Raw genomic sequence first — 13,341 nt, forward strand, 5'->3', positions numbered from 1 at the left:
GGGAGGGAAAAGGCTGTACAAGTTAAAGTCTCTGATGCTCAGCATCTACTACTTTAATGTAAATTTCGGTATATTCGTGTGTATCCAAGATCTCTTTGTTGTTTGTTATCAACTCTATAGATGTTCCTTGTTCATCACAAACTGGAAAGAGCACAAACATCTCATACCGCCTGAATGCCGGTTTGTTCTTGCTCAGAGGCCAAGTATTTACGAGTACGGTGAGTCGGGTCTTGTGCAACCGGTCAATTTGCGAAGGGAGTTTATAGTATATGAGTGCAACAATAAACCCAAATGGGTTAAAGTGGCACTCTGTGGAGCTATAGAATTCGAAACATTGCATCTTTAACATGGTACAAGAATATGCAAAAGTTGTACCGTAGTCCAACATCTCTTTGTAAGCCAATGTATGGACATCTTTCTCTTTCATCACAGAGGCGTACATTTGCATCTGATGTTGGCTTTGTAGAAGACATTGATCCATTAAATTGGGCACCAACTTGGGCTACATTAACAATAATTTGACAATTTCCATCCATAACAATTTTTCATTCATTCAATACAAGCTATTTACAGGAGGCAGAATTTTACTTCAGTATACCCCGGTAACACTAAAGCCTAAACCTCTCGAGTTTATTCAACCTCTTTGCAGTGTTGGCATTAGTTTTTGTTCTTTGGCCTCTAACAGGGAATCCCCAAGCGTGTCTGAAACCAGCAAATGATCCAATATCTCTCTTCAATTTGATGTCGTTGTTAATTTTCTGTTTCAAGTGACCTTCCACCAACAACAGCGATATTTCTTTATTGAGGTCCAATATTTGTGGTTCTGTAAGTTGGTTCATTTTACAGTTTGGATAGATTCCAATCTTGGCCATTAACTTGGCGGCTGTGGTGGGTCCTATTCCAAATATCGTTTTGGCGAGACCTATACGCACGGGGAAATTGTGCTTTATGGATTTACCGAATACAACCACTCCCATTGATGGAAAACGTTAAGTGTTAGTTGAGGTCGAAGCTGAAATTGGGTGTGTTGCGGTGAAAATTTGACGAGAAATGTGTTTGAAATTGGAAAAAAACATCCCATGAGAGCTACCATTCGAGTAGTTGTGAGCAACCTGTTTCTATTAAATGAACAGAAGTGTCCATTAACGAGAAAGTCGCCACGAGTGTTAATAATACCTTAGACCTAGACCTATAATCCTCATCTTACATGAGCCACTTGATGGAAGGTTGTAAAGGTGTTGTGCTAAAAGAGCGAGGTATCTGTTTGAATGAATTCTAAAAGTTGCTGCTGGGGAGCGATCAAAATTTTGTTCTCCTTTGACTTCATTTAACTCTCTCTTCTTCTTCTCTTCACTACATTATCCTATCATGAGTTACTTGCCCAACGGCTCGAATCCAGAAACGTGCTCTTTCACATGCAATACATGTGGTATCAAATTCATTAGTGCAGAGTTGCAAAGACAACATATGAAAACGGAATGGCATAGGTACAACTTGAAAAGAAAAGTTGCTCTGTTGCCACCAATCAGCTCCGAGACATTTGCAGAAAAGATACTTAGCTCCAAGTATCGAAATCATGATGAAGAGCGGGATCATGAGGACGAGTATGGGTTTTATGTCGCGACGCGGAAGAAGAAGAACAATACAAGGAAGCAGAGCAAGACCACCTTGAAGTCAATGTTTGATCAAAGAGGCAGAAGAGCGCAAAGTGCTTTTGATGATGGTACATTGACTCCAGCAAGAAGCAGTAGTCCTGCTTTATCTGTTGCGTCGGAGTTTTCACAGTTTTCATTAGGTGACGATCACGAGAGTTTTGTTGAAATTGAGCCGGTGTCCACGGGGTCTGAATTAAACTTTACTGAATCGTCAGACCTCACAGATTCAGAAAGTGAATTGGAAGGATCAGAATCTGAACAAGAGTCAGATTCGGAGTTTCTGGAAGCTGATCTCGTGCAGGAAACGTCAGATACTTGTTGCTTTTATTGTGGAGCAAATAATGAGGAGGTCGAACCAAATATAAAGCATATGTACAAACACCATGGGTTGTATATACCAGAAAGATCGTTTTTGGTTGATGTGAGAGGTTTATTAGAGTATTTGGGTGATGCTGTTTCTAGGCATGAGTGTTTGGTTTGTGGCTTCCATGGCAGAAGTTTGGTCAGCATCCGTCAACACTTATATTCAAAAGGACACTGTAAGCTACCGTATGAAACGAAGGAGGAGAAGAAGCGGGTGGCGCAGTACTATGATTTCATAGAGGAAAGGCGAAGCGAAACAGGAGACCGTTCTAGTTCTTCCGAGAAACACGTTGGGTTTGAAGAGTCGCTTGATAGTACTTCAGACACCACCAACGGACCCACAGAGACGGATGAGAACGGTTTTGAACCAGGTACTACAGGAATCTATGACAACTACACGTTGGTAAATATCGATTCTACAGGGGTGGAGATGACTACACCGGTTGGTTCAAGAATCGGACACAGATCGATGCAAAGGTATTACCGTCAGAACTTTCCATTAGCCTTGACTGTCAGAGATGAAGGCAGACGAACACAAGCGGTGGTTGATAGGAGGCTCTCGCCCGGTGTTACTTGGAGTCAAGTAACCAAGCAAGAGAAGCAAGCACAAAAAGCGGAACAAGAAGCAAAGAATGTGGATATTAGAAAGCTCAAAACCAAAAAGGCAAACTATCAAAAGCATTTTAGAGATGAGATTTTGGGTACATAGATGGCCCGGGAAAAAAAAAAGAAGAGGGGTCTGTGGTGGAGAGGTATTTGGCAATGTATGAGAGTCTTGAACGACGCAACAGTTGGTTAGATTTGTAATGGATGAAAATATCTCAATCCAATGAAATGATTTTGGAGTTTTTTGTTAAATTTGTAGATGAAACTAAGCAGTAAAGGGATAAACTGAGAGAAACTCTTTCGTGTAATTGGGTAGAGGAAAGGGTGCAATATGGGAGATATAAGGCCAAGAAAAAGAAGGCTACAAAAAGAATTATTATTTTTGCAAGTAGACACAGACACAAACACAAACACAAACACAGACCCAGACGCACCGCCTTTGAAGATATGTTATATATATTACAGTGTGTATTATAAGGTGTATTATAGTGTGTATTATAGTGTATGTGTGTTTCTGCCAAATTCAATACATTCGATCCAACCATTAGTGTAGTTAAATGCTGGTGTTGTAGAGCTAGTGAAGTGTCTTTCCTTTGAAACATGAAAGGAGTCCAAATCAAGTTGTACCATAGTGTACTGCATATAATTATTGGATACACTGGACTACACCATCCAATAGAACACACTTTAACGCGCAATAGTCAATCACATACACACATACAGTGAAGCAGATTCATTTGATAACAACACCGCTGTATAGTTGAAGTTTAGAAAGTGTCTATGTAAGTAATCTTCTGTACAGATGTTGTTGTTCTCTCTGTCTTCTTCGTCTTCGTCTTCGTTTTCTTCTTTTCCCATCAAAAACGAGACTAGAATTCATTTTATTCTCACTCGTTTTACTATTGCTCCTCCTATTCTTCCGAGTGCCCATCATCATCATCAACACCAAGAGTAAAGGAACTACTGACTGCACATCAAATCAGTCCTATCATCTACATCGTTTTATCTCGGCTTTACCACCAATTACATAAACCTGCTGCTTTCTTTAAAGAGAGAAGACCAAGGTAATCAAAGTTTACATCCTCACGAATCTTAGCACCAGGGCCCTTTCACCACCTTATATATACGTAATGGGTAACAATTCATCCAAACAGAAGAGTTCTAAATACTCCGGGGGTGCACCCTTGCAGCGCACAGATACCTCAAACTCAGCCAAATCAGGTAGATCGGTGAGACTGAGATTGTCTGTTGGAAGTACAAACAGTGCCAGCAATAACGGTAACAGCAACAGCAACAGCAACAGCAACAGCAACAATCGTGGAAGTGAATCTATGGGCAACCATACGAGCGGTAATCAGGGCACTACCAGTGGTCCCGATATTGCCGTCACTTCGCCTACAAAAAATCGGTTTGATGAAAATATAACGAGTGGAGCTAGCGCCAGCGAGCAACAAAGTGGCTTAAAGTCGCCTTTGAAGCCAATGTCACGAAAAAACTCATCATCAGAAGTAAACTCAGAAGTGCCTTCGTTTTCAAGAAACAACAGTTCTTCCAACTTGTATTCCACTTCGTTTACTGACAATTCCAACTTGCCCCCATCGATGATGCAAGTTCAACCGAAAGAACCAATTTTAATTCGAAGAAATACCAATGACACCTTAAACACTTCCATGAGCGTGTCAGGGCTCGATTCGCCGTCACAATCAAACTTTGGCATTAGCAACAATGGGGCAAGCATATCACGTACGTCAACAAACCATTCTTTACCGTCATCTTTGAACAATGTATCAACATCTCCCCAAGATACACACTTGCCCATTCCTAATCTGCAATCTGGTGACTCCCCACAACTGGATGGGCAACAAGAAGACGGTCTCCACCCACCCAAGTCTCCCTCACTCTCTGCAAACAACGATGACACCAGAAGTATACAGAGTAGCAGGCAGTCACTGGCCACGGATTTAACGGACCTTGCAAAAACGCAATCTTCTATTAACAATCACCTACACAAGCAATCGACAACTTCTTCCTCAATAGGTGGTGGGAGCAACACAATAGAAATTGAAGACTTGATACAGCGGCTTTTGGATGCCGGGTATAGTGGGAAAAGAACAAAGAATGTTTGCTTAAAAAACACCGAGATTCAATTGATCTGTGCTACAGCAAGAGAAATTTTCTTGTCGCAACCATCACTACTTGAACTTTCTCCGCCTGTTAAGGTAGTGGGTGACGTACATGGCCAATATGGGGATTTGATTCGTATTTTTACGAAATGTGGATTCCCCCCACAAACAAACTACCTTTTCCTTGGAGATTATGTCGATAGAGGAAAACAAAGTTTAGAAACCATTTTGTTATTGTTATGCTACAAGATCAAGTACCCAGAGAATTTCTTTTTGTTGCGAGGAAATCATGAATGTGCCAGTGTGACCAGAGTATATGGGTTTTACGACGAGTGTAAACGGAGATGCAATATCAAAACATGGAAGATGTTTATGGACACGTTCAACACTCTACCGATTGCAGCGATTGTTGCTGGCAAGATATTCTGTGTCCATGGCGGCTTGTCACCGGTTCTAAACTCAATGGATGAAATAAGAAACATTGCCCGTCCGACAGACGTGCCCGATTTTGGATTGCTTAACGATCTCCTATGGTCAGACCCTGCAGATACAATCAATGAGTGGGAAGACAATGAGAGAGGTGTCTCTTATGTGTTTTCTAAAGTTGCTATAAACAAGTTTTTGAGCAAGTTTGGGTTTGACTTGGTTTGTCGAGCCCATATGGTTGTTGAGGATGGCTATGAATTTTTCAACGATCGAACGTTGGTTACGGTGTTTTCTGCTCCCAATTATTGTGGAGAGTTTGACAATTGGGGCGCAGTAATGAGCGTCTCGGAGGAACTTTTGTGCTCTTTTGAATTGTTGGATCCGTTGGACAGCGTAGCTTTGAAGCAAGTGATGAAGAAAGGAAAACAAGAGAGGAAGACAGCGCAAAGCTTACAACGAATCAATTCCAGATGAACAAAGCTGGTTATTTAGTACACATATATATACTTTACTCAGCTTGTGTGATGTACATCGCTTTTCTTTTTTATTTCACTTTCTGTAGTACCCGTAGATTCAACGTGGATTGCATTTGCAAATGTCGTCTCCTTTCTTCAGAACAAAATTTTGCTTAATTTGTTCACACAAACTGGCTCGCGATACGCGCGAGAGTGGGATACACCATAGCTTTCTTTATGTGCAACTCAACAATTTATATATGATTTGCAGGATGCCGTATCAGAATCTACTTAGGACAGAAAACATAGATCCATTAACCACTACGGTCAACCAACTAAGCTCAGAGATAGAAAATAACGAAAGAATCCTTTCCGAATTATGTCTGATCGTGGATGATGATTTTAAACTCCCTGCATCTGTTTCCCAGTTAGACGAGTCTGCAAATGAAACAGCTGGTGGTGATGGGTTGTTTTACCTCATTGAACAGAAATATCAACTACCGCACTCAGATGACGAATCCAAAGAGGGCAGATTGCAGAACTTACGTGATCAAATTAGCCACATGAAAGAACTTTATGCGTCTAAAGTCGCAGTGAACACGGAATTACTCCAATTAGTCAACGATTACGAAGATGAGATTATGCTTAATATCTTACCGGAATTAAGAAAAAAGCTAGAGTGTTCTGAAGGTAAGGAGGCTGTTGAAAAGTTGGTGGAGCAAAAGTTTCAAAGAGAGTCAGAGTTGTTTCGAAAGTTCATTGAGAAACTTAACTGAACCAGGAACCACTCTAGCTTTGTATAAGAGAGAGAGAGAGAGAGAGAGAGTTTCTACGTTTGCTAATGCAGTCAACTTTTGTTATTGCGTTTTATTTGTGGTGAATTGAAACTACTTCATTTTCATGTGTCGCTTTTTTGAGCCTTCATGGGTTATACAAGTACAATACCTCGGTCGTGGATGGAAATCTGATAAGCAGAGAGATTTGGACAGAGTACAATTAGATACCCAAGTATGGAAAATACAGAACCCAAAGAAGTAGCCCTCACAAGATAACATCAGAGGATGCTTCTGAATCCAATAGTCATAATCTAATATCAAGCGACGTAGCTTTGTGGGATCAGTGCTCACTCGTTGCGGAGTCGACTAACAACATTAACTTTGTAAATCATCACCTGTGTACTTATTATACTTGCACATTTGCATTGAAATTTATGCGAAATTTTGCACAACGAGCTTAACTTCGTAATTCCCTGTAAACCTCTCACTACCTTTAGATGCGTCACCAAACTCTTCTCAGACAGAACTCGCCAGTATGTAACTGCCTACAATAATGTAGCCTATTGGCAAATACAACCAGCTGCAATTGTTTCGCACACGACTCATAAACATTTTCGGTTAACGACAAGACAAAACAAAACCACTCAAGACATCTTGAGTGAGAGCTACTTTCAACCCAGTCAACCACTGAAGCAACCGGCCTTGTTGATAGTCCACAAGTTTTTAATTCATTTAATTCATCTCGGTGGCACTTTATTTGTTTGCATTTCTGATTTCAAGTATGACTTTATCAGTAACACTACCCAAACAAGAACCAACAAAACGGGCACAAGGCACACAGAGGGTTTCGCTCGAATTTATAAATGATGAAGTTTCTACAAATGCTATTTCAAACACGGATTTGGAATCCCTCAAAGAAAACCTTGCAGTACCTTCCTTCCTGTACAATGGCCAGGATTACATTTTGGTGAAGCAATTGGCTATGTTGTGGAATTATTTATCCTCCTACCACTTGGTTCTAGCACTTTCAAAGCACGGCATTAAAAAAGAGGACATTCTTCAAACTAGTTCGGAAATGAATGACGATTTGTTTGCACTGGGGGCTATCACCAATAATGACAAATCAACCAAGTTATTCTACGTATCATTGCCTTTAATTTATTGCAAAATTTCAAACAAAAATGTGTTTTACAACAATTATGACGTTGAAGATGGTTTGGAAAAGGGAATCCAGCAGCCACCTAAATCCAGCAGCAATCTATCTGTGACCGAGGAAGAGAAGGAGGATGAACCACTTATAGATGATGAAGAGGAGGACGAAGTGGACGATATTGAACAGGGGGGAGACCTTGAAGAAGAAAGCAAGGAGACAACCTTTCTGAAACAAGCGAAGCGCCATCACTTCCATAAACGCACACATGACGCTGAAACTCCCGGGGATGACAAAGTGACTGTGAGCCAAGTATTCCCTCAATATGGTGTCGTTGAATCCACTACTCAGTTGAATCATACCCTGTTTGGGACTTTGAACTCCTCTACAAAGTTGAACTTTTACAAAACTTTGCTGACACCTGGCCTTAGATTCCTTCCAAACACCAAGCTCAACTTTAATGAGAGAGAGTTGCTTCTAGGGTCGAACAATTTTCTGGATATCGAAATCGAGGAGGGGTCTGAATCAATAAAGAAACAAGGTTTCCGGAAGCCTTTGGGCAGATCGAGGAAAAACAATATTCACATTGATCCAAATACTTTGGATTTGAGTGAATCTGTTGCACCAGGACAAGGCTATATTCCTGAGTTCAGCGTAAGTCATTTGTGCAAAGTGCCCAACTATTATATCACTTCGAATCAACAGGCGCCACTGCAATCCTTCAACACTAAAAAATTGAACACCACTTCTAATTCATCTTTTCTATTCAATGATGGGATAAAAATGTCAAAAAACATACAGCAACTTGTTTTCAACAACGAGACTGATAACTACCATCACTCGAAATACTTTTACACAAAAGGGTACCGGGGTCCTGGGTCAGGTAACTATAAGGATGGTGCACTAATGAAGAAGATCAGCAAGATACCGATGACGAACGATCGCACAAGGGTTCACAAGACAAAACTTTCAAATAGAGAGAAACACAACAAATCCTTGAAGGGATTGGTGCATGAGAAGTTCAACAGGAAGTCAGTGGAAAGTTTGCTTGCCGAGCAGCGCAAGTATACCGAAGACTATTTAAATCTTGAAATGTTACACAATAGTGTTCAATTCAATTTTTTACTCAACTCCTACCGTGAAATATCGGAAGACACTTGGAACAGTTATTTTAAATTCAAATTACTTGACTTTGAGCAATTTAGGGCTTTGCAACTGGAAAAAGATGAATTGAAGGAGAGAGAGCGGTTTTTGCAAGAGCATAAGAAATGGGTAGAGGATGACAAGCTACGCGAAGAGAGGCTTCGTATGATTTTTAGTGACGAACACACAGCAATGGAGAAACTCAAGCTAGAGTTTGTTGAACTAAGAAAACAGTTGGAGGAAAAGAAGCGCCGCTGGGAATTGGAAGCTTCATTTGGAAATTCGATAGATGCAGGTGACGAGGAAGGAAATTTTGCCGAAAAGCTTGAAGAGCTTGAATCAGATTTTAGACTGAGGCAGCTTGAATTATCGAGGGAGTATGAGTTGAAAAAGAAGCAGTTTCTCACACCTTTAAAGCCTCCACAACCTATCGAAACACCCCAGGTGGATATAGTTTCAAAGTTTGTTTCTCCCGCTAGTCATCCAGAAATATTGAGGCAGTTGCCTATGGAGTTGAGGGACGCTGCGGATTTAAATAAAGACGAGATACCTTCCATCAAGAACCCAATAAAGTATGTCGCAACATTTCCGTCCAGTGCAAATGAAGAGTATTTAACAAGAGTTGAGGTGGTGAAACTACCAAATGCCAACTCCATTGGATGGGATAACCTTAAAAAGTATAAAGATAACTAGATGGATTTTGTATCTTCCTATATACTTTTTACATGCCATGGCCATTGATCAATTCCTTTGAAGGATGAAGCCCTTTTTGACCCTCTGAATTCGCCATAACAAAGACAATAGTGCTCAAGCAATAGTCTTATTTCTTCAATCTCGTCAACAAACTCTAGCGAATTGATTCGCCGCAAGTCCTCTGCACCGATCCATGACTTATCTTCTGTGTTTTGTGTTTTACTGTACCCACCGACACTGCTCAAAGTGGTCATGCGCAATCTTGAAAGGTTGCATTCTTGTTTCAAAAACTCCAATCTTGATTCAAGATTTGGGTACTTGTCGAATGTTTGCAAGTTTAAACCTCTACCTTGTAAATTCTGGTACATTGTCTGGCCAAACAGGTCTCTCAAAGACATAGGCTCATATATTAGAATCCCCGTTAGATTGTTTCCCAAGTTGGTCCAGTACTTAATTGTTGAAGAGTACTCCTCTGGTGACAAATAGCATAAAACACACTCGCTCAAAACTATGGTTGGAAGATCGAAATTGAGTCCCTTCCACTCTGAATAAGCGTGTGCTTCTCTCAAATCGGCTCCGTGAAGATGGTAATTTTTGTAATGTAAATCAGGATCAAATGCGTCAAATGCTTCCCTTGATTCAATTTCAGGGACGTTTTCATCGATACCGAAAAGTTGCCGGAGTTTGTTGTTCTTCATTATGCCCAACTTTTTTATCTTTGCAGTGTCAGCAAAATCAATCTCGTGATAGACAACGTGCGGCAGCTTTTCCAAGATAGAAAACGCTCTAGTGTCGGAACCACTTCCTAATGAAATAATTTGACAGTTTTCAAACTCGCGTATAAACTCTTCCACAACGTCAGTAATCGCCTTAGTTCTCAAGTACGTACCACGGTTTATAATTGGTAACTTCCTTTCTTGAAATAAAGATTTCAAACTTCTTGAAGATGAAAGCGACGTATAGCCTGTACAGAATTGTAAATAGGAATTGTATGATTTCATCAAATCCTCTATGTATTCATCAGGTGGATCGAGATACCGTTTGATGTCCATGTTGTAGCGGCAACTCAATGCATCTAGATCGGTAGCTCTAATAAGTTTATCGCGTCTGTCATGTGGCGAATTCATGTTGGTGACTCTCGTCAGCGGGGGAGGGGGGGAAAGTAAGGGAGGTGCTGGGCTAAACAGAAGCTCAAGGAAGGACTCTACAATATTATGCCATTTTTGTTTGCTTGTTTTCTTTTTTTTTCGTTTGTTTGTTTGTTTGTTTATTTTTCATAGTTGGTTCGTTTTAGAGATCGGGTCTATATTCTTTGTAGTATTACCCACCAATTATCCTTCTCATACCCTTCGTCAGCTACCGTACACAATCCAGTAGCAAGTGCGTTCTCCGACAATTCTCCACGTTTATATAAATGATAGTATCTATACTTGGTCTCGTTAGGTTGTGCCTTTTCGCGAGTAGCGTCACCCGCGCAAGTGCTGTTGTCCCCGGCTGAGTTCTTCTTTTTGGAGTGCTTGGATACGTTGTGAAGCACCCAAGGAATGAGCACATCCTGATCATCGCCCTCCCTGTAACCGCGACGTGAATTTTCTTGCTCAAGTGCCCAGCAATATATTAAACATTGTGCACCCTTCTTTAGTTTGGACAAGATATGCAGTATGGCCTGAATCCTTCTCTCCTCAGTGGCAAAGTGGTGGATAACTGCAATAGAAATAGCAAAGTCGAACTCATCATTTGGATGTGGCAATGAGAGACCGTCAGCAATAGCCAAATTATACTGATTGTTGGAGACTTCTTGCGCACAATTGATAAGACCCAGAGACCTATCTGAACCGATGATAAATAAGTCTTGATTCACATTCAAATACTTGCCATTCCCGCACCCAACATCCAACCCAACGGAATATTTTGGCCTTCCAGTTAAAAACCTCTCCACTATCGGCCATGGTTTGTATCTAGTTTTGGAGAAATGAGACGCTATTTCATTGTATACGTCATGGACATATGTGTTTTCCTGTTCTGACGGATTAATATCTTGTGATACAGGTAGAGATGGGGTTGTGGCCATTATCCTTTGATGACAGCTTGGTATATATATATATATATATGAGTTCACAGTAAATCTTGCGCAAAAAAATCATCTCTCAAAATTTTGACTTTTCGCTTTTTTCAGGTTGTTCGCGATATGTGTATATACTGTATAAATATATATGTACAACCCACCTCCTCTACATTCACTTTGCAAGAAGGGAAGGACATGCCAGTCGGTCACAAAGTCATAGCCATATGTACAATAATAGCAGTACTATTACCGTGGATCCCCAATATCTACAAACCCTCGAATGGGTTGAGCAAACTACAGCACTATGTCGATTGCGAGTTTAAAGCTGTCGTACCCATTGCAGTTAGATTCAATAATGAGCATTTTATTCTCCCTGATTTGATACCAGCAGCTCAGATACAGATAGACGAAGAGATTCGAGCTTTGGATGTACGGCACTTGGATCTTGTGCTAGTGGATAATTTACTGGCAGGTAACGTGAGCCAGGGTTATATGATGGACTTGATTCTACACCACGAAAACTCACTTGGTATATCTTCGGATTCCTTGCAAGTGGCAATTTTCTACACTTTGGAATCCATACATTCCAATGATTTGCCCTTCTTTGTAGCACAAACAGTCTTGTATCATTTCCTCAATGGGGAGATTGAGTTATTCAAAAGCTCAGAAGTCGACTATTTTTTGGACGATCTAGAGTTTGAGATTGGGTTTGGTAATGCGGTGAACAAGACAAAACAATTGGAAATTTCGAAGACTGTTGAAAAGTTGGGTTCGGATGTGCACTTGATAACGCATTTCACTTGGACGATAAACAACAAGTTAGCAAATGGTGGCAATGACATAGTTATAAATTTCCCAGGAAAACGCTCGAAGACCATAAAAAATGATGCGCATGCTACTTTCAAAATACAAACTGTTTTAGAGGACGAATTGAGATTGCCTCCACGACCGGGGAACAACCTACAAGTACGACTTTTTGCATCATATCGGAAAAAGACTTTGTCTAATGTTAAGCATATAATGAGAAAGCTCAGTGAAAGAGGTGGCCACGACGCGGTATTGCCTCGATTGGCTCAATTGATCTTGGAGATGAGTAACTCACGGGAGGCATCCTGGTTGGCGTTTTTGAAAGGGTCTCAGGATATTTTACTGGCAATAAATGCGACGGCGCGAGAGTAATTCCCAAAAAAAAATAGCGAATCTCACTAGACTCTCTGTGTGGAAAACGATGACCAATTCATTATATACGTTCTCGTGTCCCAAATGGGTAGTAATCTGGAAGCATTATCTTTATCTTTTGGAAGTCGACATTGCCAGTATTTGCACATCTGCGGTTTACAAGACTTTCTTGCTTCCTTTGCGTACGAAAATGACATGAGAATGACATGTGGTAGGAGAAAGCACAAATAGGTGAGGAAATTGCAATGCTTGCGAGATTTGATTCCAGTCACTATGAACTGAGAGCAAAATGATGTTTTAATTGGATTTTCGTCACATGCACATATACAACCTTCTTATCGGAAACTGGGTATTCAATACATGATGAAGTTATCCCAACACGATCTTGAAATGAACATTAGTCATGTGTCGCACATTTTATTGTGGCAATAGGGCGTGGTGTGAACACTACTTCTAAGTAAAACGTTTTCGTGTCATATATGATCGAGACATAAATAAGTGCAGCAGTGAACTGGATCGATTGCTGCACATTCGTCTGGAGTGTAAGCTAGTGTTGAAGCTGTGTTCTCTTCAATTTGTTCTGTGCACCTTGCTCGGTGGATTTTTGACTTCATTGGTGCAAAAAGTGATTGTCGTGGAAGTGTATGCAACATAGAAAAACATCGATCAACCAAAGAATCAGTGACCAGCAGTAATCAACACCCACA

General features: G+C 40.6%; 6 protein-coding genes across 6 annotated transcripts; 4 read left to right on the plus strand and 2 right to left on the minus strand. All coding sequences in view use genetic code 12, as the record gives it.

Annotated features, from left to right (window-relative positions):
* Positions 1-608: 608 nt before the first annotated feature.
* Positions 609-977, minus strand: KGF57_004183 (mitochondrial 37S ribosomal protein uS13m; the record flags this gene model as incomplete). Its single annotated transcript, XM_051753665.1, has 1 exon — positions 609-977. One exon carries the CDS (start codon positions 975-977, stop codon positions 609-611), a length of 369 nt encoding a protein of 122 aa, XP_051607340.1.
* A 391-nt stretch (positions 978-1,368) lies between these two features.
* Positions 1,369-2,727, plus strand: KGF57_004184 (uncharacterized protein; the record flags this gene model as incomplete). Its single annotated transcript, XM_051753666.1, has 1 exon — positions 1,369-2,727. One exon carries the CDS (start codon positions 1,369-1,371, stop codon positions 2,725-2,727), a length of 1,359 nt encoding a protein of 452 aa, XP_051607341.1.
* Positions 2,728-3,224: 497 nt separating this feature from the next.
* Positions 3,225-6,404, plus strand: KGF57_004185 (serine/threonine-protein phosphatase; the record flags this gene model as incomplete). Its single annotated transcript, XM_051753667.1, has 3 exons — positions 3,225-3,324; positions 3,822-5,547; positions 5,924-6,404. 3 exons carry the CDS (start codon positions 3,225-3,227, stop codon positions 6,402-6,404), a joined length of 2,307 nt encoding a protein of 768 aa, XP_051607342.1.
* A 781-nt stretch (positions 6,405-7,185) lies between these two features.
* Positions 7,186-9,390, plus strand: KGF57_004186 (uncharacterized protein; the record flags this gene model as incomplete). The annotated part of the gene is made up of 1 exon (XM_051753668.1): positions 7,186-9,390. One exon carries the CDS (start codon positions 7,186-7,188, stop codon positions 9,388-9,390), a length of 2,205 nt encoding a protein of 734 aa, XP_051607343.1.
* A 17-nt stretch (positions 9,391-9,407) lies between these two features.
* KGF57_004187 (PPM1) lies at positions 9,408-11,461 on the minus strand (the record flags this gene model as incomplete). Its single annotated transcript, XM_051753669.1, has 2 exons — positions 9,408-10,479; positions 10,737-11,461. The coding sequence occupies 2 exons, from the start codon at positions 11,459-11,461 to the stop codon at positions 9,408-9,410; spliced, it is 1,797 nt and encodes a 598-aa protein (XP_051607344.1).
* A 189-nt stretch (positions 11,462-11,650) lies between these two features.
* On the plus strand, positions 11,651-12,634 carry KGF57_004188 (uncharacterized protein; the record flags this gene model as incomplete). Its single annotated transcript, XM_051753671.1, has 1 exon — positions 11,651-12,634. One exon carries the CDS (start codon positions 11,651-11,653, stop codon positions 12,632-12,634), a length of 984 nt encoding a protein of 327 aa, XP_051607345.1.
* Positions 12,635-13,341: the final 707 nt, after the last annotated feature.

Source organism: Candida theae, assembly GCF_024610275.1.
Source record: "Candida theae strain CBS 12239 chromosome Unknown scaffold89, whole genome shotgun sequence".
Classification (NCBI taxonomy): Eukaryota; Fungi; Ascomycota; class Pichiomycetes; order Serinales; family Debaryomycetaceae; genus Lodderomyces; species Lodderomyces theae.